The sequence below is a fragment of the Apostichopus japonicus genome, chromosome 4 (assembly GCF_037975245.1).
Source record: "Apostichopus japonicus isolate 1M-3 chromosome 4, ASM3797524v1, whole genome shotgun sequence".
Classification (NCBI taxonomy): Eukaryota; Metazoa; Echinodermata; class Holothuroidea; order Aspidochirotida; family Stichopodidae; genus Apostichopus; species Apostichopus japonicus.
The window spans coordinates 23239697-23267217 of record NC_092564.1 but is presented as its reverse complement, the minus strand read 5'-3'; the positions used below and the strand labels follow the sequence as shown (position 1 = coordinate 23267217).

Below are 27521 nucleotides of genomic sequence, written 5' to 3'. Positions count from 1 at the left end.
CGTACACTTAAAAAGTAACTTGAGTTGCTTTAAGTGTCAAGAGTCAAAATGCCCGGCCCAAAAGTAGGTGAGCTGTTTAAGAAGACAGGAAAGACCACAATGGAAACACGTATGCAAAGTGTATATACAATAGCCTATAGTGAACGTGTAACAAAGGTACACACTGTTAATGATTTATTGACTATAGTCTAGAAACTGTTTCATTTATCTTTATAGTGCTAGTATTTTGTGTATTTATGCACGGTGAAGGAACAATGATTAAATCATACCACACCAAAATAACGCAAATTCGGTAAAGATTCTATTTTTTTAAATTATTCTTCAAAGTTTTTGGAGCAGATTAGAATCGCAGGAAACAACCCATGCATGATAACAATTCATATATGCTCTACCAACCGAAATATTTTAAACTCAGCTGGGAGCCGGACTTGTGGTGTGCACGAGTATAATGTCCCGAACACGAGTACAAGCCCAATTGCGAGAATTAGTACTAAGGTCCCGAATACGAGTATTAGTACAAGCTCTTTTTTTATATATATATCCAAAGTAAAGATTTCTCACCAACGTTATTGAGACTGTTAGGTAATGTTTGCACGAATGCCAAGAACTCCGGTGGTAACGTTGGGTCATCAAAGTTCGACTGTGGTAGTTCGTCGAAAAGACCGCCTGGAATATTGAAACCACCGTCAAATAACACTCCAAAATCTAACACACCGCCTGTACCGGTTTGTCCGTGAACAACAGTGATGAAAAAGATGAATAAATAAAATCTATATTGTAATAAATAAGCCATGAAGTAAACCTGGTGAAGAAAATAAATAGCACGCGAATCTCTACAATTTTTTTAAAATTTTTGTATGAAGAGTCTAAATGGGTCCTAGCCGTAAACTAGACTTGCCAAAAAATTCTGCGCAGTATATATCGGTGAATACTGTATTGTGCATTTTTGTCTATTGACGAATGGGCGTAGTGTTCTTTAAGACAAGTTAACGGTCTTGAAATATTTCGAGAATAGAAGTTAGTCAAGCGTACCAAATCAATATAGCACAATTATACACCCTTTGCATGTCGGATATGTGAACAAAGGCCTTCGAAAACGGTGTTTACTTTAATACCAATTGGCGTGATGAAACCATCCCTAAGGCGTAGTACATGCGTACGCTGAGTTGCCACAATTTTCTTGCTAAGGTCAAATTACGTAAATATGTGTGTATATATATATATATATATAAATGAAAATCGTAATGAGTTGGAAAATCAAGAACAGTGAAAAAACTTTCAGCCTCCACCGGGATTCGAACCACGGGCCTTCCGCTCTGTACGCGGACACCCTAACCACTAGGCTATGGACGCTGATCGTATGTCCAGAGGTTCGAAAACCGGTAAGGAAGGTCGTAATTCCACTGAAGGCGTTTGTCACCTGTATCGATCAATACTAGTTCTGTTTTTGGTGACATATTTTGCCTTACTCTAGATATATATATGTGTGTGTATATATATATATATATATATATATATATATATGTGTGTATATATATATATATATATACATATATATATATTTATATATATATATAATATATATATATATATATATATATATATATATATATATATATATATATATATATATATATATATATATATATATATATATATATATATATATATATCAAAGGGAACGGAAAGAAAATAATTGAAACAGCGAAAAACTCTTCATAACTGTCAGGTATATTGAATCCATTCAGTACATTGCTGCTTTATACCTTCAAAGCAAAGGAGAAGGGTAAAATACACGAATCAAAGAAATTTTAATCCTGTATGGGGAGATATTGATGTTGCATCATATTTAGTGACGTGCATATGAGAACTGTAAAAGTCAAAGTAATCTATGACGTCATTACGTAATCAATTCTCAACGAGTGACGTCACAATATACCTGACTAGTATTATTAAAGACTGTCTTGCACACAGATGCATTTCGAAAAACGTAACAATTTTAACGTAAATCACTTAAAATAAAATTATCTTCACAACACTTCTTAAAACAGGAAACTCGATTAAACGATTACACACCGGACTCTTGTAGACAGCTCCCCCCCCCCACCCCTCCTGAAAAAAAATCTTCAGGTTAAATTTGAAGAAAAAGGTACAAAAATCATTACGTTCGTCACACAGAAATCTGTCTTTAAATGTTACTTAACTTTCTTGAATAAAGGAAAGAAGTGATTTAAGGAAAAACTTGTGTAACCCCCCCCCCTCCCTATATCCGCACCCCCTTCCCTCAACGCTGACCAGCAGCATTAAAAAGCAAATTTTCGTTTTTCTCCTAAACACCTGGAATATTTCCAACTACTTTGTAGAGAAAGCTACTAAATAAAAGAGATTTTTTTTGTTAAATAATTATAATATATAATAATTTTGTTATCCAACTTATAGATCAATTTAATATACCTGATTTCAAAACAATTATTGTGATGCAACTATCTCAAAAATATATTTTTGATATAGGCAATATAGCCATTATACATTACTTCATACTGCTTGTAAACGTAGCATCCTAATTTTGGATAACGAATAATAAAAAACTAGTCGGGACATTTGTCAAAGTTTCCCGCGAGGGTCTTACAACGGATCAACACAGCAAAGATGTGGCTACCAGAAACCGGCGAGATATGGAAGGCTATGGCAAGCCATATTGGACAAACACCGCATAATATATCCACGTATTAATATAGTATATACGCGTATTAATTCGAATATATACGCGTACTAAATATACAATAGCTTCGCCATTGCAATAAATGAGAGATTGCAAACTTAGTCTCTATTGACGTACACCCAGACCAAACGTACTTGATCTAAACAACAGCATGATATATTCGAATTAATTCGTGTATACATTCGATTTAATACGTGTATGTATTCGATTTAATACGAGTATATATGAGAATTAATCCTCATGTGTATTCGAATTATACGTGTTTATATTCGAATTAATACGCGGGTATATTTAAGCCTTATGATTGGCTAACAATATATACGCGTACATTCGAATTAATAAGCGTCTATATTCAAATTAATACGTGGATTTATTTTGCGGTGTTGGTCCCACAAGGCTTTCTACAGACGGAGCTAGTCGTAAATCAATATATACTTCAACCAAAGGTAGTTGACAATTCACTAATCATGTAGGGTCACGAATAAGTGGCAATCCTGTAGTCTAAACACTGAATATTCAAGTATAATTAATTAAAAAATCTGACGCGTTTAATTCGTAGAAAGAAAATGACATACAAATTGCGGTCATTTGGGTTTTCTCGAAAATATTATGGCCTAAAAGACGACTTTATTTTCTTGCATAGAGCAAATCTTTTTAAGCGAACGTAAATATTTGGATCCATTTTTATGAAAACTTTGATATTTGCTTCTTTTTGTTTTACTGACAAAAAATTCCTATAAGATATTTAATTGCACTAACAGAAAAGTAAAATCAACAACAAACAACTGAAAACAGTATATTTGTGTTGGAATTAACGAAGAAAATTAGCATATATCTATTACAATAAACAACAGACTATAGAGAATAAACTACATTTATAACAACGGAACAAGGTGAGAAACCTTAGTGGGGTAGGATCAATGTGTTTCGCTCCTCAAGGTCTTGATAAAACTCTGTTATCCGTTCAAGATTCTTATAAAATGTCAATTCGTCTTAGTGTATTGTGCTATGGTGTTTCTACATTCAAGCCTATTCTAATTGCATGTATAGTGATGTGGTGTGTATTCTCCTGAATACTCGTCTGTGTTGCTATTACTGTATTGTATTCCATATTGTATGATATTGCACGATATATCATATTTGTATTGATTTGTACGTTGTTTGTATATTATGTCGGAGTTGGCTTGAATTTGAATGTACTTTGTATTGTATTGTAGGCTATTGTGTTACATTGCATCGTATTGTATTGTTTAGTATTGTACTGTACGGTATACGGTCGGTACAACACGGCACTGTATTGTACAGCCATGTACTGCACTGTCCTGTTGTATTGTATCGTCTCGTAATTGAAATTGTATATTATTGAATTACAATTACATTCGAGAATGCGAATGACGTCAAGATCACCTTCTTCTAGCAAACACCACACGGATGCTGTTGTCAAAGTTAAGGAAGAAACTCTGCTCCACCATAAAAGAAAATGTAAAAAAAAAAAAAAAATGAACCTACTAAAAGGCAGTCAAAATCTAAATAATTCAGAGAAATTGAACATTCACAAACCGTCAAGATTTGAATCACAACTATATATACTATAAATGAACGTATTTAAACAAAACTTTTGCCGTCGTTGGTGAAATTATGAAGCAAACTGCTGAAACAGTTCTTGTCAATTGTTAAGAAGCTTATCATAACATATCGTTAATCAATGTCGGAGTTTTCCATTGTAGAAAACGCACGCTTGTGAAATAAAAAAAGGTTCCAAAGTTAAACTTGTTCCAAGTCGTTGTTTCACTGATTGTTCGAGAAACCGACCATGGGTCATCATTCATCTTCCACTCGAAAGATCCGTGTGTTACAAATTCGGACAAGTTAATCTCCTTTGCAAATGTTTTTGATTATTGCTACCTATTGTTGCCAGTCCTGCGGAGGCCGCTACCAACCAATCAGTGGCCCCGACTGATGGGACATCCTCTTTCATCGGTCTGTGGTTTCCTGAGAGGACGGAAACAGCTCTCTTGAAATAGTTACCTCGTCGATAATGTCTTAATTTCTTGTTCTCAAGTTGAACGTCTTTGATAAAGTCTAAGATTTTTTCTTTCAGTTTAAAACTATCTACCGCTGCCGAGGTTTCGTGAAACTTCCAACCGGCGGTCCTGGCTAGACTGTAACCTTCTTTAAAGCTAACCCGCCTGCCTTGTTCAAGCTCTCGCTTATTCGCCATTAATAACACAGGTAGATGTGTTTTACCATACAGGAATAGTTGGTCGCGGAAAATTCGAGCTTTGTCGAAGCTTTCTCTGTTAGTGATAGAATATACGTACAAAACAGCATCCGCCTCAGATAAGTACTCTTCTAGATCAGTCTGAAAAGAAACAAAAAATAAAGCAAATATTTTACAAAAACGGCAATGTATTTCAAATGCTAGCCATAGCATATATGTCAGGGACGCAAAACTCTACAACACAATCGCAGTCAAATATATATTATAAACTAAGGAAAAAGGGGAGGGGGGGGGGGGTCATACCTCTCCGGTGCAATTGCGATGTCTCCATTGCATATGTAATCCTACTCACTGGCTGACAACCCTCGGCGGTTTAAAAAAAATATAGAACTCTCTATTGCGTTGTACATCCCAGAGAGAAAGAAAAGGCATTACGTAATACGAAAAATTATACTAAACTAAAATTCACGTTTGTAGGAAGCTTTCGATGACAGCTTTAACTGGTTGTTTTGTTTATCAGAATTATTTAGTCACAATTGTGACGATTGCTTATAAGCCAATCACATATAAAGTAATAAGAGTACAATCGGTGTCCCATAGTTGCTTACCTGGCCAGCAGTATCGAATATTTCGATTTTGGTTGGTTTCCCTTCGATTGGTTCCATCTTCTCGTAACAACTCTCTGAGGAGAAAACAACAAATTGATAATTAAAAATGTATAGGTTTCTGAAGAAAATATTGAAATTTGAAGCTCAAAATGTATGAAGGACCCCTGGATGCATGGCCTTGGATTCTATCTTTCTCCTTTTGATTCTGTTTCTGAGATATAAAACTCGCATTTTGTTTTTACTTTTACTTGGAACTACCTAATATAGTACATAATACATATAATTTGCACAGCTCTGTAACATTCAACCAGACAGCACACATTATTGCAAATAAGGCATTCGAGTTTTATTTAAATTCTGAAATTATAAATCAACTGCACGCACAAAAGATAGAGTTACCATGGTAACAACAACATTATTACAATCAGCCGAATAGATGGGGCTATTTCACCCAGCTGGGACAATTTTATATTAACTGTCCTTTTTTTCATGTCACGCTTCCAAAGCACTTACACTGCCACTACGAGTAGTGTGAATATCTTTGTATCTATCAGAAAAAAAGGTTCAGAACTGTTTATACTGTCAGTGTGGGTGCTTTGAAGCATGATATGAAGGACAGTACAGTGCGGTATAAGGCTATTCTGGGAATTTGTTCCCTTAACAGTGGCTGACTGTTTATTCATTGTCATGAATTATTCATAACATACACATGGGTCTTACCCAGATTGGGGTCGTATTCATGGAGATACCTCCCACACAGGAACCTCACAGCAATAGCTGAAACAAATGAGAAAAAAAAGTATTTAGTTAAAACATAGACAGATAATAATACTTCAAGTTTTATGACAGAATCTTAAAGAGGCCGGTTGTCACCCATTACTAAAGTTATATAAAATCATTTGTCCACGTCACGTCATCAAAGTCACTGTATCAGGTTATATTTTATAACAAGCCTCAGTGTTTATATATATATATATATATTATTTTCTCATCAATTGGTGTCTCAACGCAAGTCGCCACTGTACATTGTATGCATTCTATCACATGACAGATATAGCCTCTAAATCCAAAAGAAATAGCTGTGATTTAGGTTCTGTCGTTACATTATAAGACACATTGTGTACACGTGCACGATTTATCGACCTGTCGTAACTAAATACGGCCTATCACATATTTCTTTTTAATTTTTGAAGTTTATCGCTGAAGTTTTATATCTGTTTGAGGAGTTAAACATTCACAAGCGAGTTTATAAACGGATTTAAGTGTCTTGATTGAAAAGTTAAATATCGTCCTTAAGTTTATTTTCAGGTTACTTGCTCCAAAAATAATTCCAAGGCGTGAAGTTGCTGCCGTAGTTATAACGCACAGAGAGTGGGTGACTTTGTGAGATGAGATTTCATATTGCTGTGATATAACAACTCCGCATTGAAAAGTTAAATATAGTCGTTAGGTAAACACTAATTGAAAACACACGGTAATAACCGTATCATCCATTTGTCTGTAATGCACTCTTAGTCTATAAACAATACAACAGTCGTTTGGTTTAACAGTTACACATTACTAATTTTGTCGAGGGAGCGATTTAATAGATTCTATTTTGCGTTTGCATTCTACTATATATTTATTACATTACATTTCGTATATATTTAGTATAAATTATTTTCCGTCAAAGTTTCTTTCGAACCTGTTCGGCATTGCTCAGTCTTGATTCTGCCCTCAGTATGCTACTGATTGTATCCTTGTATTCAAAGGAACATTTATCGTTGACCCGTAGCTTTTAGAGTTGTTTCCCTCGGAAGTGTTGACTCATATCTGGCCGATACTCAGAATAATCTATCGGGAGGGGGTGGGTTGAACAAGTTGAACACCGTCTTTGGGGGAGTGGTCTATTTTTTGTTGTTTTTGTATACTTAAGAGTGCTTGGATGCAAAATGGTGCTATAGGTGGCAACCATTTGATATGTTGTGCTGATATTTGACCAAGTTTTGACGCACCTGCAGCGCGGAGAAAGCCATCATTCGGTACCCATATGGGCAGGGTCTGCATGTAGAGGTAAAACTGAGATGCTATGCAATACATCTTTATTTTTGTTGTTGTAAGAAAACAATTTATACCACGTACACTACTAAAATGATGTGCAGATGCTGTTATACATGACGCGAACAGTGTGTGTTCTGTGGCATCAGCTACAACTTGAAAATTCTACTAATTTGCGCCCTTAGAATATACCATATATTGCAAAAAATATATAGAATTCGACATCATTTCATGCAGATGTCTTCAATGGCCAAATGCAACACTATTCATATTATAACGTAGTGAAATTTAATACTGGATTCGTGCAGCCTAACAAACTATCGAGACTTTATAACATGAACAATATTGCTTCATTAGACTCAATTATACAGCAAACACTCACCAGATTTTCCGACGCCATCTTGTCCAAGAAGAACTAGTCTAAAGCACTGAGTCGTTTTGTCAGTCCTCATGGTGCCGACGGGCACACGTTTCACAGTCCGCCAACGAGTTGCTTTCCCAATAGGAACCGCTTGACTCGATCGCTCTTTGGAAGGTTTTTGATGGTTAGACCTCGAGCTGCAAAAACAGAAGGAATATAACTTAGATTTTCAGGAAAACATAGCACATTATCAGGTAACACAAAGCTTTATGAATGAAAATTAATACCGTAATTAAAGTTAATTAAATTTCGTGGCCGAGAGCCAGTCAAGCTGGGGAAATTAGTAGATTAAACACCTCATTCAAAATTAATGTGCAACTTAATCAAGAGCAGGCTCTCATGGATAGAAAACTTAAAGGGCGTCCCCATTTTCGTGGTTTTGCTGGACCACTCAACTTACAACTGAAGTTAGCACTGTTGAACAAAATATTTGGCAATTATATGCATTTACAACATTTTATCTCTAATAAGAATGTTCTTTTTCTTTTATGTATATTTTGGCCAGTTATTGTGTTTGTGAACTGTTCATTAATGCAGAATACACTGTAAGACCTAACGGCCAGCAGTATTAAAGCTTATTGAGCCTAACATGATATATGTAGGCCCTCCTTTCATTTCAACTGGATGTGATCGTAAAGGGTCGTCCTCCGAAATCCATACTTTGTTCAAGAAATATCGGTTTTCTATATATTACGGTCTATGAGCCAAATGAGGTTGGGTTACGTGGTGATGAGGTGAGGGCGGTATAGGGCTGTTACAATGTTTCCACTGCACGAATCTCTCCCTTAAATCAGTTGTTACACAATACACGATTCCATCAAGTTTAGAGTTGCATGGGAGGTCATTCCCGTGTACGCGAAAAGGAAGTTACTGATGAAAAACTGCGCTGTGTACGACCTGACAAGCCTCGTGGGAAATCGCATAACGGTTTATATCGCAGGCGGAACAGCAGTTACCTATGGCGATGAAATATGGCGTCTATCTTCAAGAGTTGTTAAGTATACATCCTTATAAAGTTACAAAATACGCAATACGCGGTCTATTTTATTACGCTTCGGGTTATTGGTGTAGCTTAACCTACATGTTTGTCAGTGCATGATTATTCGGTTTTAACGAGGAGATTAAGTTTAAGGAAATATAGGTGGCGTACTACGTACTAGAAAGCGACACATGATGCGGACGGAGATTTGACACGAACTGCATTTCATACTACACACACACACACACAAACATATACTTTGTTATAACAATATATAACGTATACACGTCACAACGATTATATATATATATATTTATACATACATATATATATATATACATTATATCAGTTATATCAGTTATATATATATATCAGTTATATATATATATATATATATATATATATATATATATATTTATATATATATCAGTTATATATATATATATTTATATATATATATATTTATACATACATATATATATATATATATACATTATATCAGTTATATCAGTTATATATATATATATATATATATATATATATATATATATATATATATATATATATATATATATATATATATATATACTTATATATTTATCTATATAACTGATATAATGTATAGTACGTGATCAAGGGAGGTGTTACCTTCCGGAATGTCGTGCAATATTTGTGTGTGTAAATGTACATGTATATATGTATACTTACACATAATGAAAATTGCTCCCGTGAATGCACATAAATGTAATACGTGAGCTTAATGGAAATAAGTTTAAAATGTAGTCGGGTAATGACATTGAACTAAACACTACACCAATGTTTGATGGAAGAATGATTTAGTGTAGCGCACCCACGCGAAGTCACCAGGGTGATACCAAAACTGACAACACCGCGAGTGGTAATCAAGGTATGTTGTCATAAATCGTACTACAAGACTAGCGCGCGTACAATGTGATATAGTTACAGGAAATGGAGAAATGTTTTGCTCTGTTCAATCAAATAATTGAACTCTCTTAAAGGGGAACCTTAATTTAAGTGAGATCACGGCACACCATAATGTGTGTCACGTCGCCTTATTTATTTATTTATCATCATTTGCATAAAATGAAAAAAAAATATATATATATTATGCATAAAATCAAGAAAGACGGAGACTCATGTGGAAAAACAAACACTCTGTATCAATGGCCGGGAAAGGAAAGACAAAGGTAAAAGAATAATAGCAAATTGGCAATGTGTTCCCTCCTACGTATAATTTTCACAAGCAAGAAGGAACAAATTCGAAATGGATACAGTCAGCAGCCAATCGGTGTGAAGCATATACGACACTATAAGCAAACATCGATCTTCTCTGTATATAGTTATGAAGATTATGAAGCAAACAGTTCGTGGTGACATGTTTCATCCCCGTATGTCTTTGAACTATACTCCCCTGGGTGGGCCGGAGGGGAGGTAGAGGGGTGAGGGATCGAGGAAAACATTTCAAACGCGTTCAATCAAAATCTCAAACACCAGCTCTGTGTAAACTAAGCGGGACAGGACACAAGAGTATGGGCCCTGGAGTGGAGCGTTTCTCAATGAGCAGGAATTCATGCCACGGTTCATGGCATTGTACAGATGTGCTAGCTTCTATATTCTTAAGTGTAGTATATCTCTTTAACAACAACCCTTACCTAATTTAAGAGGCTAGGCTAACCATGTTTCCCTTTGAAAGGTAAATTCCTGCCGTCGGGTGGATCCGGCTTTATATATGAGTGGTCAATCACTCCATGCACCACAAATGTTATATCTATATGCTACGGTTCTATAGCAATATGTAGTCAGAGGGCTTCATAAATTCAGTGCTAAACATTCCCATCATAACAGACAAGGAAGATGAAAACATAGGCCTACATTAGCAGCCGGCTGATAACTTAAAGGTTCAAATAAGTAACATTGGTATTTATACTGCAGGCCATCGGTACTACTGAAGAATATTAAACAAAGCGACTCGGTTGTAACATGGAGGTAAGAACATAGGTTTTACGCTGTTTGGTTTCCCGAAAGGGAAAACTATGGAGTCACTTTGACCGACCTTGCAAAATCGTGAGGGAAGTCGCGGATTGCAAAGTCGGCTATGACTATAACGCGGATCGCTAAGTCGGTAATTGCTATTACGGTTAGATTCGTCCAACAAGGCAACATACAAGAAACGCTGTACTCAAAGCCGAAGACTTCTTTGGTACACATCCTTTGGCCAGAGATGGCTAGACTGCCATTTCTCAAAAAAATGTGGCTGTTTCTAAATCGTAAGGTCTACACTGTTTGTCAATGTTAGAAATAATACCTTCTACGGGTAGAAGAATATTATCAAAGGAACATTAAAATTGTACTTGCAATGGTACTATTAAATTAGTAACGGTTGATACTGTTGTGGTGTTAACATGTCTTTAAAATATTAAAATATGTAGTGTTTTATACATAAATTGTTGATCACTCTATTCAATAGTCAATGTACTCAAGCTTTGGTTAGTACCATTATTTGATAGGGGTTGTGTAAGTTGGATTCTAATAAAACAAAAATGGATATATATCTATAACGAAAATAACTGCTTGCATGGCAGAAGACGTATAAGGACGACATGCATTCTTATGTATTCTGAAAATAAGTTCTCATTCGACTACTCAAAAATATATATTAAATGCCAGCCAAACGCATTATACGAGTAGACACCCCTGTGACAAATTTCACGCGATACAGAGCCGAAAGTAGAGGGAGTTTGGCCAACTTCGTAACGATTTCTGATTGGTCGACAGATTTCAGCTCTCACTGGTCCACCACTATATACGGCTCCGTACAGGTATAGGAGCAATGTTTTCATACTGCAGTATTGATTTATATATCTCAACTGGACTCGCAACGTGTAAACACAACAGAGTGTTTGTATGCATCGAAAACAGAAATTTCGGCCAACCCAAATATTTATTTCAAGTATGGAAACACACGAAAACAATATAATATCAACAATCTTCATGTTTCTTTGGTTGAAGCTCTTTAACGTGCAGACCCTGTCTTTTTCCAGATCATTTAAAAAAATCTTCGTCAGTTACAACGAATTAATTCCATCACTCTACTGGCGGTGATTTTATCTCCGTCTATGAGAATATCATTTTCTTTCTTTCTTTTACGACTTCGTGCGTCGACATTCATAAAGGATATATAGGCCCATCTGCATTAATTACACATATAGCTTATCGTTTAGCTTCCCAGCTTACGTGGAAATTACGTAAGCTAAATTTTGTCTTCATGGATTTAATAACACTAACGATTTTTATTATATGTTAGTTCACGTGGCATAGCACGTGCAACGAGAAGTTCCAAATAGTCCATGTTTATAACGTAAAGTAAATATTTCGCCATCCGAATATACAAAAACGCAAAATCTTATGGTTTGTGCAATCAACTTGTGACAGTATCATTACATCAAAGTTGAGAAGGCTCACATTTTTTCAATAAAATAAATAGAAACATTGTCAATCAGTTCATATATGCAGCTACAGCTATAGCCTCATTTGCATATAAACTTCAGGGCGACCATAGTTCAAATAGTACATTACTACACATATATAACTCGATGTATATTAGGCTATACGTATACCGTGCACTGGAGAAACCTGCCTAACTGGGGGAGATTTTATAACAAATTTGCTTTAATATGAGTCAGACTTGTTTCTAACGTGCAAGGAGATCCCACACCCCTCACTTAGAAGAAATGTACGTGGTAAAATATTCTCACATCGGCCAATCATATACAGTTTTTGGGCAAAAAAAAAAATGAAAACAATGTAGTATCGCGTTTTCTTAACAGGATGAATCACAAGTTTTGTCCTCCAAAAGGCAAAACCCTTTCCACCCCCCCCCCCCCCAATTAAACTGATATCTATACCAAAACGTCTCAGACTATACATAGTGTTAAGAAGGACCGCATAATGGTTAAAGAATTAGCGATAGATTCGAATCCGCCCTTTTACTACTATGTTAGTGGACATATATACTGAACTAAAAGTATATTAAAAACAAGCAAAGAATTATAACAACTATAGGCTATATACTGTATGTTACTGTACTTATTGTAATATATACTGGAACCCAACTGAGCTATTCAAAAGAAAAGGACATGAATAGAAAACGTGTTTTATTTATATTTAACAAGCGTTCATGACCGAAGAGAAGTGAAGCTTAATTAATTACCCTCATTAAATTGACAAATATGTCCCACAAAAAACAACGACCTTCACCTGCTGACCAGGCATTGGAGCGATAAACTGCGCACAATCGGTTGGAATGTTTTTGTTAAAACAAATCATAAATAAATAAAACAAAATGGAAAAAGGTAAAAAAGAAAGAAAAGGCGACAGGATCTTCACGACACAAAACATGAGAATATTTAGATAGTAAGATATAATTCGGGACTCTATTACGCATACCTCTAGATCCCCCTCCCGCCCAATTCCCCGCGAATAAGCGGACTCAACCCCCCACCTGACTGACAAGATTATCCCAAACGTTCTTAGTGTACAGTACATAAAAATATATAATATGTATGCGCACAGAAAGATTCAGAATTCTACAATACTTGTTCCAAGTTGCAAACTATAGCACAAGTTTGCATATAATCACCCTCAATTTACCAAAATTTCTCAAAGGTGAAGGTGAGGGGGACCTCTTCCCTTAAACCCGCCTTAAACCCAACATATCTTCATAGTCCACCCCCCCTCAACCAACACCACCCACTTTAAACATGGTGGTTGCGCCTTTGGATATAAGTATACTACAAAACTATTAACGTACCTTAAGATACTCGAAGATATCGTCATGGTGATAGTTAAAGTATGTTGTTGTCGATCCTTCAGAAAAAAAACAAAGCTGAAGAAATCTCGTCAAATATCCCGAAAAAATAAATGCAACCTCTCCGAATTACATATATGCTATAAACAATTTAAAACAAACAAGATCCTATTATTTTCTTTACAAATCCGATAACATGCGTATTTTAAAACTAACTTCCAACTGGAGCAATGTTATACGAGACAGCTAAAGTTGCGTTTACTCTCTCCGAAGTTTTAAGTATCATTCTCGACTCCAAATCTTGACATCTGGATCTTTCTGAGATTCTGCGCGAAAAGGAGCAAACCAAGCTGGCATTAGTACCTACACCCTATAGCTGATGGAGGATTGTTTACAGATTTGCCCGTTTTCCTTGTTGGCTGAGTTTGTCAGCTATCAGAGAAAGTAACGACGGTTGATTGTTCAAATAAACTGGCCTTTGATAAATGGTCCGTTACTCACGCCAACTCAACATCTCTTTTGTATTCTAGCAAAGACTTTTGTCAAGAAACTGCTTGCGAGCCAACTGGGCAACTGAAAGCCTTCTTATAGGCAGTATCGCATTCCACACCTTTAAAAGGCTTTGTTAAACTCCTAAATGGTATACCGAAAGTATTTTGCCTTGTTTGGTCATATATTAACGGGATGTTAAAACTAGAACAATAATTTAACCGACAATGAGATTTTTTCCATTACTGTTTTTTTCTTTATATAGATTAATTAATGACGTCATAATGGCGTCGATGATTTGTTTTTCCATCTTATAAGATTCCGTTATAATTGATTTGTTTTGTTCTCGACCGCAGAATTGTGTTTGTCCCTCAAAGGGAAAGTCAAAAGCAACAAAACAAACCGCCATATATCACAACAACAAGACTATCTGTCACCAGTCTTAGTAAGGGGAGTATTTCAAATGGCTTCAAATCTTCTCAAATATTCACAGAGTTTAAAGCAATACCCACGGGTAAACATTTAAAGTGGTTGGTTGTACGTATTCGAAACTGTTCCAGTCAGGTGACAATAGATAACATAACGTTATTTTATTGTGTAGTATCTGTTCCCTTTCGACCAGTGGCGTAGGAAGTTACTTTTGAGTGGGGGGGGGGGGGGGCTGAAGACTGATGGCCGGCTTGGGGGAGGGGTGTAAGGGGAGGGGGTGCCCCCCTCCCCTTTGGATTTTTTTGCATTTCCAGGTGGCCTCAGATGCAATTTGGTGCAATATAGCACACTTCAACACCCACTCCATTTTGTAAACTTAATTTTGTATTTTCACCTGGCCTTAGATGCAATTTGGTGCTCCAAATGAGACTTTTTTTCTCATTTGGAAATGAAAAAGGGGTTTTTTGACTTGCGAAGTGGGGGGGCGGAATGATACTTCCGCCCCTCCACATTTTTCACTGGGGGGGGGGGCTGGCGCCCCCCCCCCCCCCAGCCCCCCGGTTCCTACGCCCTTGCTTTCGACGATGATCACGCCGTCACAGTCCCGATGCAAGGGGACTGGGGTTGAGAGCGGATCAGACGTTCGATAGTTTGGTTTCGTGCCCAAGTTCTTTCCTGGGCGGCTTTTTCTTAAAAAAAGTATTTTATTGCATTAATTTCACCAACAAACATTCTCGAAATAGACTAGGTTTTTTTCGAGACAAAAATCAAATGTAATTTTTGGACTAAAAACCAAATCAAGCATATTTCCAATACCAGATCTCTTACTTTTGACCACCGTAGATATTTTGTAAACTTAATATAGCCATATAATGACATATAGGCCTAGAGAAGGAGAATATCTAAATAAGGCCCAGCTTGGGAAATAACATCTGACGACCGCCCGCGCAATAAAAGCACTGTATATAAGAGTTGAAGTTAACTCTATTAATACCGTCGAATTTAATGATATTCAATGTGCAACTTCACCCCCTCCCACCCCCTCCCCCATGAAAGTATTTGATCAATAAATATGTTACTCTACAATTGAGAAAAAGAAAGAAAGACACAGATTGACATATAGTCCAAGTTAGAATAAAAAAATATACTTTATTTACAGATCTCATAAGAATTTCAAAAAAGCCTGAAGCTGTGTTTATTTTTTATCTCGTTAACCACTTTTGTAACAATTATAGACGACATTGGTGCTCATGTGGTTGGATTTTTGCGTACGTTTTGCCGAGGAGAATCTGGAGAACCCCTTTAACAGAAATTGAAACTGAACAGAGGTATTTTCGTAAAACTATTAGTTGACCGTTGACAGAGTTCTGTAAACAATGCTCAAACAACAAAACAAATGAACATGTTATTCATCACAATGAGTAAATGTCTTTTGTTGTGTCGCTTTGCAAAACAAAGGATTCATAATTAATAAAGTAAAGGCAAAAATATATAGATAGGTAGAAAATAATGGAAAAGTGGTCAAACTTCGGAATATCCTGGTCAAACAGTGTGATCTGTCATATATATATATATATATATATATATATATATATATATATATATATATATATTTATTCCAACTCATTACGTTTTCAATAATATATATATATATATATATAAATATACATATATATAAATAAATATATATATATATATATATATATACATACATATATACATATATATTATATATATATATATTCTCTCCAGTCTGTTACAACGCCGGAAATGTAATCTGTCCAAAGAACCCTCTCGTTGATAAGTTACTTCTTTCCTTTAGGGGTAAGTTTAATACAGAACGCTATCGCTGACAAAACAGGGAAGCTATGGGCTTATGATAACAACATTCTTAATGTACGATCTTGTAGCGATGAGTAATTTTGTCTTACTTCACTGTAACGGTGACGACTTCGTTCTTTTAATGAGGTGAACCATTATGTGATGAGAGATTGAAGTCAAAAGCAGAACAGTTGATTTTGTGGGTATGTATAGTATACTGCAATTTGTCGCTGTATTTCCTTGTTGTGATGATAACGTAGATGTATGTATGGGCCTTCCGATAAATTACATCGCATTTGTGACGATTATATAGGCTTTATTCTATCACGGCGTGTGTCAATTCGAACAAAGATATTTGTTATTATACAATAACACGCGTAGACTCCTTGACATGACAATAAGTTGCATATGATCTCCAGTTTACAGCTATTGTTTTATCTAACATATATCGAAATGATTTATCAAAATGAATACATCAGTTATTCAAATGACAAATTTAATGATTGTGTATAAGTTTAACTCGAAGGAGTAAAAATTTTCCAAAATTTCATTTTCCGGGGGCTCTAGCTCTGCAAATAATCCCTGCTCACCGAGAAAGCCCACATCAGACAATTAAACAGTTATAGAAACAAGTGCCTACTTAATAGCTTCAAATATCTGATGTCAATTTGTCCATGCACTGGTGACCATTTTTTGGGTGTCTTTCTGGCATATTAAGAGGCTAACACCAAAGCGGGAGAGGACATAAAATTCTCAATTAGTCTTATAGCCAACAGACCAAGAAGTGAAAACTGTTTGCTGTTTTTTCTGTTCTTCTACAGACCTCCTCCCTGGAACTACAAACAGTTCATGAATGACACGATGCTTTATTTTCTTCAGGTCTGCCTCTAATGAAAACCGTTTTGAAGATAGCAAACATGTCATCCGAAGCAATACCAATAAACTTTCTATTCACGATTGGTGTTACTTCTCAACTTTTAACTATTTGGAAGCACCCTTATATGACAAGTAATCTCTTTTGCACACATTCTAAAATTCCTTCTTCGTGTGCTTGAAGCAACTAAGTCAAACATCCGACCTATACGATCGAACTTAATGCTAAAGGAATTTGAAAGGCTATTGGGTTAAAATCTGCAGACGCAATCGAACAATAGTATCATGAAAAAAAAGCTCCATTTAAGTTAAATTTCTAAACTTATGACGTAATTCTATAACTCATGTTAAATAATAAAAAATTATAAAAAGCAAAGAAACTGTTCAAATATACTTTTATGTTTTTTGGTTGATAATTCGAAACTAACAAGTGCACAGTTGTGAATTCAGAGGACGGGGAAGGAGGAATCCGCCCTACACAGTTCAAAGTCTGCAATAAATATGTCATCATTTTACATTACATAAATTATCATGTATTTCAATGTACGGACACTACATAGACACTCCTTCCACTATGTAGGTTCATTTTTCATTAAAAGTTCATTGTTTCCTCCCCGACGATGTTCTTTCACGCTTTGCGTGGTATTGATGCGCGCAAGGGGGGAAGCTGTCATGATTGTACAACACAGACTGTCTGTCAGTGGCGTAGGAAGGTACTTTTGAGTGGGGGGGGGGGGCTGAAGACTGATGGCCGGCCTGGGGGAGGGGTCTAAGGGGAGGGGTGTCCCCCTCCCCTTTGGATTTTTTTTGCATTTCCAGGTGGCCTCAGATGCAATTTGGTGCAATATAGCACACTTCAACACCCACTACATTTTGTAAATAATTTTGCATTTTCACCTGGCCTTAGATGCAATTTGGTGCTCCAAATGAGATTTTTGTCTCATTTGGAAATGAAAAAGGGGTTTTCTGACTTGCGAAGGGGGGGGGGGGGCTATTTTTCACTGGGGGGGGGCTGGCGCCCCAGCCCTCCGGTTCCTACGCCCTTGCTGTCTGTTGTTTAAACGGGAAGCTAACGTCATCGATCAACATGTATCCAAGTGTTAAAGATAACTGAGCGCATGGATTGCCAGTATACCTGCTATTGCCTAATGTCCTAGCTCTATATAATACTATACGCGAAGAGACGCGACATCATTGAAAAATCTATACACAACACCCTTGAAAGACACTGTTCAAGTCTGTACACTTCGTTTTGGAATTGTTGGGATAAATGATGGCTGAAGGCTTTCACACATATTATCACCGCTAGTAGAATGTGGCAAGGTACATTAAGGAATTTGATGAGTTAACGTAATACAGGACTGAATTTACTCGGTAAAAATTTGAGCTACAAGAAGTCAATAAAATTTCTGCGGCAATGAATCAATAAAAGCGTCGCGGGTTGGGATTCCTTACGAAGTTACAGCATCAGATCATTGTCGGAAAGAGTTACAAGTTAAAAAACTTCTCCGATGGCGAGCTGCTCAAGTATCAGCTTATGAGTCCCTGATAAAGAGAAATAAAAATCTCTTTGAAAACTTGAGAATGGAAAGTGTGGGGTATATTTGTACAAAGTCTTTGGTCAAGATCATGGTTAGTGTATGAAGTTGGGTGTTGTTCGGAATTGCACAACTGCACTGGGTTTCTTGCATCACGTGATCACACAACTGATGTAGGACTCCTGGGGGGGGGGATATAGAATGACGTCAGTTTGTCAATGGGTGACGTCATCGTTGATTTTCGTGCCAAGGTTCTTATCTGGATAAATTTGTACCAAAAAGGTATGAAATGAAGGGTATAACTATATGATATCGGTATATTGTCAGTAAACACAATGCACCGCTCTCAATTAGAATGAACTATATATATATAGGTAGTTTATTGATTATCGGTTCCATCGATTAGTACCGATACCATTGACAGCAATACACCGCTCGCATCGCCAATGAACTGTTTTACTGGTTTATCGAGTATCGATCCATGCGATAGACCTACACGTGAACGCAATACACCACGCACGGCTTTAAGGAGCTTTATAATCGGTATATAGTGATTATCGGTTCCATCCAATACTGCCAATATTGGTGCAGTTAACTAAAATGTAATGAACTGCACAAACGTTGCTTACAGAAATGGTGGTAAAAGGTAGTTAGGCCCTCTCCCTTTTCCTTCCCAAGTATAAACACGATTCGACCTCTTTCTACAAATCAAACGATAAATTAATTTAATTCATTGTGCTGTAAATTACGAGTGCTGCTACTAAGAGAACTTTTATGGTCAGAACATAATCGAAAGAATTATCTAGATCAATAACGATTTTAATTGATAAAGTTTCCTTTATCGGTTTGACCTCTTTTGGAGCATAATTTTCATATTTTTGTCAGATATTGTAAATCAAACTTCGTTTTCCATCGGATTACTAATTGCTTAGAATTATTAGGTTTTGTATGAATTTGTAAATGAAACTGAAAAAAAAGTATACACCCAAAATCCCCAAACCGGTCCCTGCGTTACTGAACAGCTAGAATAACAGATGGAATCATAATGTACACGTTGACAAAAGCCTTGAACAATTGTCCCAAAGCGTCAACGGGATTTATTACCTTACATAATATTCTGTGTTTTACGACAGTTAATGTATAGCCGCCGTAAAAACTGTAAGGTATACTTTATACCTTTCCTGCTATAAAGTGAATCTTTACAGTTAGATTTCACCTTGGCTGTAACCTAATCAAGTAAAACTCGCCTGATCGATTTCGTAGGACCCACGAAATGTCTCGAATTAGTTATAGGTAAAGGCCTCTAAATTATCACATATGTTGCATGGTAGGCTGGCTGGAATCTCACGCAGTTGACTATCTTGACAGACAAATTTTATGAGTTAGCCATAAAGGTTGTTAGGAGCACGCGTTGATTGTAAGTAGATCTGTCTGTTTTACAATGCTGCTTAACTTTCTGCTCATAAATATTACCTCGTATGGAGATCAATAAATTAAAGGCCTCTCTCACTTCTACCAATAATTCAATGTGGGGTGTGTATATATAGGCTCTACGTGTATTTTCGTTGTATACTTTCTGATACTCACATAAGTATATAGGCTACCTACTCCATCAACGGCTAAGACCAACAACCACGTGTTTTTCCAAGGAAGTCTATAAAACACGAGTAGACATGTTCCTTCCGCCTCTGTGTTGGCAAGTGTCGTCGGTTGCTAAGCACGTGACTTAAAATGTAGGCCTAATGCAAGACAGTCACAAAGCCCGCGTAAACAGGCCTACATTCTTATCAACTAGAAGTCTGACACGATCCTAGTATCAATCTTATATTGTATAATGAAAATTACCTTACATACATAGTGACAAACATTCAGAGGATAGATGGCATTAGTTGAACACAAGTGTAGCGAGGCTTCGAACAGTAACGTGTAACGTCGATTGCCATGGGCACACTACAATAACGTCTACTTTAAAAGAAGTTTTTGGACCACAGATGGTGAAAAATTTAAGCGTGCTATGCAATCCCCACTGAGACGGATGAAGGGGGGGGGGGTCGTGGAGAATATACTTCTTCAAGGAGGGGAGCGTGGTACCGCAACTACTGTATGTCAATGAATCACATACTACGCGGTATTGCATTTATCCAACGTAGGCCTATATACTTTTGTTATGTTGAATTGAATTGAATATGTGTTAATCTTAACATGACCGACTACAATACTGTGTAGTTTGTTGCTTTCATTGTGTAACAATGAGTAGCATGTGGTCAGACTTGTATAGTTTCGGTATTAAACAATATGATAGCCGAATGGGCCGGTGGATTTAGCCGACACCGTATACTATATTATCTTCATCTACTGTAGCTGAGCATAAAGATATTATTCATTTCTGTTAATTATAAAGCATTATTTGATCTCATCATTCATAGACAGTTGGAATAACAACCTCATGCGGTTTTCATATGGACGAGTACATGCAACGATCGTAGTACTTGCAATGGTAACGATACGAATTCCTACGGTGATTTCACATAACTTCCCATGGCGGGAGAGAAGCGTTTATATACGTCGGTTACGTCAGGAACTGTCGATACAGGGACTAAACGGCGCTTAGATGCTCTGGTTCATTTAAATCAAAAGAGTAAAGGAGAATAACTGTATACTCAATGTATACGCAATATATACGCAATATATATATATATATTTATATATATATTTAAGTATATATATATATATAAATATAAATATATATATATATATTATATATATATATACATATATATATATATATTATATTATATATATATATATAAATATATATATATATATATATATTTATATATATATATATATATATTATATATATATATACATATATATATATATTATATTATATATATATATACATATAAATATATATATATATATATTTATATATATATATATATATATATATATATATATATATATATATATATATATATATATATATATATATATATATATATATGTTGTGACATGAACACAACACAATGACAATACAAATATTGCACTCTCGTATTTGCTTAACGGGGGATGGTAGGTTACACACACAACAAGCTGTATAAAGCTGGCTTCAATATGAAAATAAACCAATCAAAATGAGATATATGCCCGGATGACGGTATGACATGATAAGTGACTATTGCTTTTCTACCCTTTATTATCGCAATAAATTGGCTTCTTAAGTCTACATTTGAATAATACCATGAACATAGGCTACATTTACAATAATTTGATTTGCTGGAAAATGAATATTCAAAGTTTTTTATATGACGTCATCGTGCGTGCATGCGTCGGTCACGAAAGAAAAGTTGTTGTTAAGTTGTTTTCAGTAGCATTTGAGGAAGAGGAATCGGGGCACTGAGGTAGTAATTACGATACGTCAGTGATGGGAATGTGAGGCTGTTGAGGATGTACAAGCAATAACAGCTAAAACTTAAAGGCGATAGGTCTGCTCGTTTTGTGACGTCACGTTTTTGACGATATATCTGGCCACGACAGTCGATTGCACTATTCTAGTGCGTTTAACAAATTGAGAATGTTTCACACGGCTACACTTTATCGAGGTACAACACTTTCTACATTTAAACAAATGCTATACACAATATCCTATGATACATGCCCGACAGATTGCATATACCTGAATTATAAGTAATTGTAAGTATGCTCAGAATTGACATCTTAATTTGTTTACCCTACTGCAGACTCCCTACATGGGAGTCGGCTTTAACGCACCCAGAGCATCAACTCCTCCCCCATACCCTCTCCCCTTGATAAAATCATTGATTCGCGTCTGGCCCTTCCATAAAGTTTCAGCTCCTTATCTAGGTCAGTCGGGGTGGGGGGGGGGGTTGAATTCCCCCCAACTATGAAATCATGTACACGCCACAGGCGAGGATTATATAAATACAAACGTGGACTGTAGTAGAGGTGGCCTCTAACAGTTTATAACCTATAATAGTTAATATTGTGCCTATACACTTATTGTGCCTTAAGCATCTGTTTTACAACAAATGTCAAGGTTTCATCACAAGAGAAGTTATGCAAATTTTTTATAAAGACACAATATACCACACGTATCTAGTTAGGCTGTAGTTTTTGAGTACTATTGTATTGCGAAAAATCCATTTAGAGGTATATAGCTTAGTTTATAGACACAGAGGTATAGTATGGTCATATATATAAATATTCACAAGCGATGCATGATAGTAATTCCAACAGTTAATAACTGTCATTTCGTCTCGGAATTAATTCTGATTATTAAATAATCATCGATTTTTGTAGTTGTAAATATTCAAGGTCTTCCTTGCAGTGGAAATAACAGAATACAAACATAAATGAGCGTTGCGTGAAACGATTGAGTCATTAACGATCGCTACTCGGGGAAGTAATTGGCGTAATTTAAAGCAAAACTGACATGGAAAAGCCCAAAGAAACTTTACAAAGTGCGATGTGTAAGTCGGTTACGACTGTCACCTTCAGTAGTCAAAAGTACAAGAAACGACTTGCTCTAAATCAGTGACGCGGCAACTTTGTTTTGGTCAAAAACTTTGCGTAACTCACGCTAAAATTGATGCGCGGGGACAGTGGGATTGGGATAGTAGGAACGGGAGGGTGGGTGGTTGGATATACATTGAACGGATCTATTTGTTGGACAATTTTCTGAGAATGAATTTCACGACAAGCGGCATAAATGCACAAATTCTTCGTAGCATATTGAAAAAGGACTGATGGTGTACAGGTACATATGAACCTATCATGCACCTTCAGTTATTTTAAGATCTGTTGGGAATGTGGTTGTGGGTCATAACATTATTTTTCTTTTCAATGTGTGCGTAGGAATTCTCTTAATTTCTATAAAACACAAATAGCACCTAAACACGGGTTTTAAGGGTTGATGGTTGGGGTACGGGGTGGTTTGGGGTGGGGGAGTGGTCATGGCGGAAGAAAGCTGTTTGTGTACCGAGAGTTATTACAGTTTACAAGTAACTGGTGTCGCTACCACAGCTCATCATTTGACACTTGTGAAATGTTTGCTAATTTAGGTTACTTTCTGGATGAAACAATTACATTTTGAATTGCATATATCAGTGCTCTTAACGAGACACTGAGACCACATAACAAACAGACTGTTTCTGTTCTTGATACATCTGAAAAATTGATGGATATACTCATGCTGAGTTAATTTAACGTTACCACCAACTGAGAGCTTCAGGAGCGTGTGCGGAGGGGGGGGGGGGTGATGTGGGAAGTGAAGGGGGCAGAGACGGGACTGGTCACTTCCCCTACTTTCTCAGTTTATATTACTGAATCATCACACAAAGATAGCACTATATATATATATATATATATATATATATATATATATATATATATATATATATATATATATAATATATGTATACGATATACGATATATATATATGTATACGATAACACGTTTCCAGGAAGACTTTTTCTTTTGTCGTTTTACAGACAATGCGTCTCTTTGTCATCCATGCTATTGTCCATAATGTTGAAATAAAATTCGTACTTTTGACGGAATCCGATGGATGACGGTCCCTAAGTCTAACACCCCACAGATGTTAAACAAACGTGATTTCGTCTACGCAAATAACTTCACCACCTTGTCAAGCGGGACAATCACTTTATCTTAAAGGAGGATAAAAGGTATCACTTACCGAGCTTAAAATAGACTCAAGTTTCTTGCATCTGGTAGAATTCAGGAAGAATGGAATTATCATTGTTTTCTTTTGTTCTTTCATGGAAAGACCGTCCCATACATTAGGTTAAGCACATCTGGAATACATTAGAATACTACACCGATGGACAACTGAGAAAGCAAATGAAAAGAAAATACTATAAATGTCGTTAGAACTATATGTTACGAGTATCGCAAGAATGTCTTCTATACAAACGACTGGAGTTGGTAACCACCAAATTATGTCGGTAACCATGGAGACTGTGCGTCCTTTTTAATTACTCAGCACATGTTCAATCGTTATTATAATCTGTCCATGTTTCCTACATTTAATCTCATGGAAAGCACCAAAGGAGGCATTAAAGGGCCTTATAGATCTATATTATTCCAAGGGAGTGGGTGGGGGGGGGGGTGAGGAGGGGAGGATCATACTTGGATGTTCAAGCCGTGATGTCGCTTGGAGAAGTGTACGTGACATGCAAGTTAGGTTAATTGCGATCATTATTTTTCTACTATACTTATTTGCTTACGTATGAAAATTTGCTCGTGAACATTATAATTTGGACCAGTGGTTATCTGATATCTACAAATCTAAGAAACAGTGAAGGTGCATATAGAGGGTAGCTATAGAATAATGGAATGATTTCCACGATTCGTTTTCTTCAGAACGCTGAAAACTAAACACTCTGAATGCGTGGCTCGGAACAAGATGAGACAGTTTGAGCTTGAAACACCTTTACCTCTAATAGCTGCCAAAAGCAGCTTAGACAAAGAAACAAGATTAAAATCTCAATTAAGGGTATTATAGATTAGCACTTTGGCTAAAAGAAATAACAACGTGAAACAAGCAAACAACAAAATAAACGATTACACGTGTTTTAAAAAATGCGGCCTATTCATATAGCCTGTTATCAAACTGCAAGTAAACGGTTAGTCATCCACCACTTAAGTCGGAATCATTCTAGGGAAATCCTTTTAAAAAAAAAGAAGATTTACAAGGAAGATGTGACATTCATGAAAACCTATTTATTTCGGCGGTTCACTTTATCGCACTTTCGCGCAGTCCATTGTTAAGGGGAAAAAATTGTACTTTTGGAAGGCCAATTGTTTCAGAAGTTGTGTTAGGAATATATACATATTTTCCGTTTGTTATATTATCCGACGACCCATTGACGCACTTCGTCTATAAAGCTTAATGTGACGACTTTTTATTGACGCTATAGATATATTCACGTTCTCAACAACGTTGTTTATTTTTACTTTCCCAACAAAAGTTTTTTTTTTAAATTCACGTTACATGTCATGCTTAGTGACTTTTGGAAGTCTGCCATATCTATAATACAATTGGACTATACTTGAAGTATAATTCGGTAGAAGTTTCTAAATAGATCGAAAAATGACTGCCAGAAGCAGTTCTGTTGTGACAACGAAATGACTTAAAGAACAAAATAGTAATGAAAAGGCAAAACAAAGCGAAAGAAGAAGAAATAAATAAATAAGTAAATAACAATAAAACAAACAAATTTAAAAAACAATTAACACAACCGTAATGCAATAGACGTGTATGGGACTTACTGTAAAATAATGTCTAGTTCTTCCTGTGCAAAGATCTCCTCAACTGGCTGGGTAATCAATTCAATGAAGTTAGCTGAAAGTCAAGTTATCGTTCTTCGGTGATATAAACGAATTAAATAATAAATAACCTCCCTTCTCTCTCTAATGTGCCTGGCACGTCTCCAGTCCTGCTTCTGTTATAATGGTTGCAGTAACACCTCACTCAAACGAATCCTTCAGAATTTGGAAAAAAGACAACTTTATAAGGAACGCCAGGAGATATAAACTGTTTACCAAGAAAAAAAGAAAAAGTCTCCTATTACAGAAATGCAATTATAACCACCTCTCCGCCTCTTCCGTTCTTCTCCTAACGAAGTTTTCTGTCGCTACGTGCTCGTCAATTATAGAACAGGACTACGAAAGGCACGCGAAATAGATCTCATCATCACGGTACAAGGTAAGACTACTTATACTCCTCAACTATATATACTCTCAACTATCATTCTCGAGCGAACCTGTCCGTGTGTATGCAGCAGCGTGCGAAGATACAATGTGACAATGTCCCAGGGGAATTTTTATCAAACATGTTGATGGTTGCAATGTATGTCCTTGTGTCGCTCTGTCTGTCTCCCAATCCAGTTTCTCCTCCTAGCCCTTCACAGCTGGGACGGGCAAACGACAGTGATGGATTTGATGATGCTAATGATGATGATGAAGAAGATGATGATGTTTGTGAATGCCACACTCAGAGTAAACAATCTAATAGGTATACCTTTAGTTAATGATCATTAATAGTAAACAGACGAGACAAACAGGACCACCTATTCTACTCCTTTAATGACCAAGACAAACTATTGATCAGAGCAAAACACATTCGACATTTCGAGTTAAGTTTTATTACCAAGGGATGTATACACTCATTTATCTGCACACGGGGGTGTAATTTCTCATTATATGATCGGGGTAAGATGTACTGCGTTAAGTTGTCTATTCTTTTCTTTTCCACTGAACGGCAAGGACGAGGACATTTTTAAACTGTGTTCAGGAGGATGAGAGGATACCGTGTGATTGGAGGAGAATTCCTGGCATTCACTGACAGGTCACTTTTTGAAGTATCCAATCCATGTCGACCTTTACCTTTCCGAGTTAATCAGTTAATTGGCTGGTCAGTTCGGAATGGCGCTACAAGATATATATTGGAAACATCTAAAGTACTTCAGATATCAAATGTCATGGATACTTGTTACACTTTAACGGTATA

The 27521-nt window shown here is 36.3% G+C and overlaps 2 protein-coding genes across 5 annotated transcripts in view; both read right to left on the bottom strand.

Annotated features, from left to right (window-relative positions):
* The window catches only part of LOC139966844 (uncharacterized), an 84409-nt gene extending 83435 nt beyond the window's left edge, over positions 1-974 (bottom strand). For 2 of the 3 annotated variants that reach the window (XM_071970254.1, XM_071970258.1), the window contains exon 1: positions 562-968. In XM_071970254.1, the coding sequence (XP_071826355.1) occupies positions 562-793 (232 nt within the window). In that variant the 5' untranslated portion in view covers positions 794-968. Of the gene's footprint in view, positions 1-561 lie in introns of all 3 variants that reach the window. The other variant, XM_071970259.1, reaches the window with a different exon arrangement.
* Positions 975-1713: 739 nt separating this feature from the next.
* LOC139966843 (ras-like protein rasD) lies at positions 1714-26827 on the bottom strand. Of its 2 annotated transcripts, XM_071970253.1 has the most exons (6): positions 26282-26827; positions 24687-24838; positions 7971-8146; positions 6272-6328; positions 5552-5625; positions 1714-5084 (listed from the first exon to the last, which is right to left on the bottom strand). In XM_071970253.1, the coding sequence occupies exons 3-6, from the start codon at positions 8038-8040 to the stop codon at positions 4575-4577; spliced, it is 711 nt and encodes a 236-aa protein (XP_071826354.1). In that variant the 5' UTR covers positions 8041-8146; positions 24687-24838; positions 26282-26827; the 3' UTR covers positions 1714-4574. The 2 variants fall into 2 exon arrangements, with proteins under 2 accessions (XP_071826354.1, XP_071826352.1); XM_071970251.1 differs by lacking the exons at positions 24687-24838; positions 26282-26827 and adding an exon at positions 13820-14437.
* Positions 26828-27521: the final 694 nt, after the last annotated feature.

Coding starts and splice junctions, on each gene's coding strand:
- LOC139966843 (XM_071970251.1), bottom strand. CDS start 13,845: ATGACGATATCTTCGAGTATCTTAAG. Junction 8,147..13,819: donor ATATCTTCGAGTATCTTAAG/GTACGTTAATAG, acceptor CTGTTTTTGCAG/CTCGAGGTCTAACCATCAAA. Junction 5,626..6,271: donor TGAATACGACCCCAATCTGG/GTAAGACCCATG, acceptor TTTTCTCCTCAG/AGAGTTGTTACGAGAAGATG.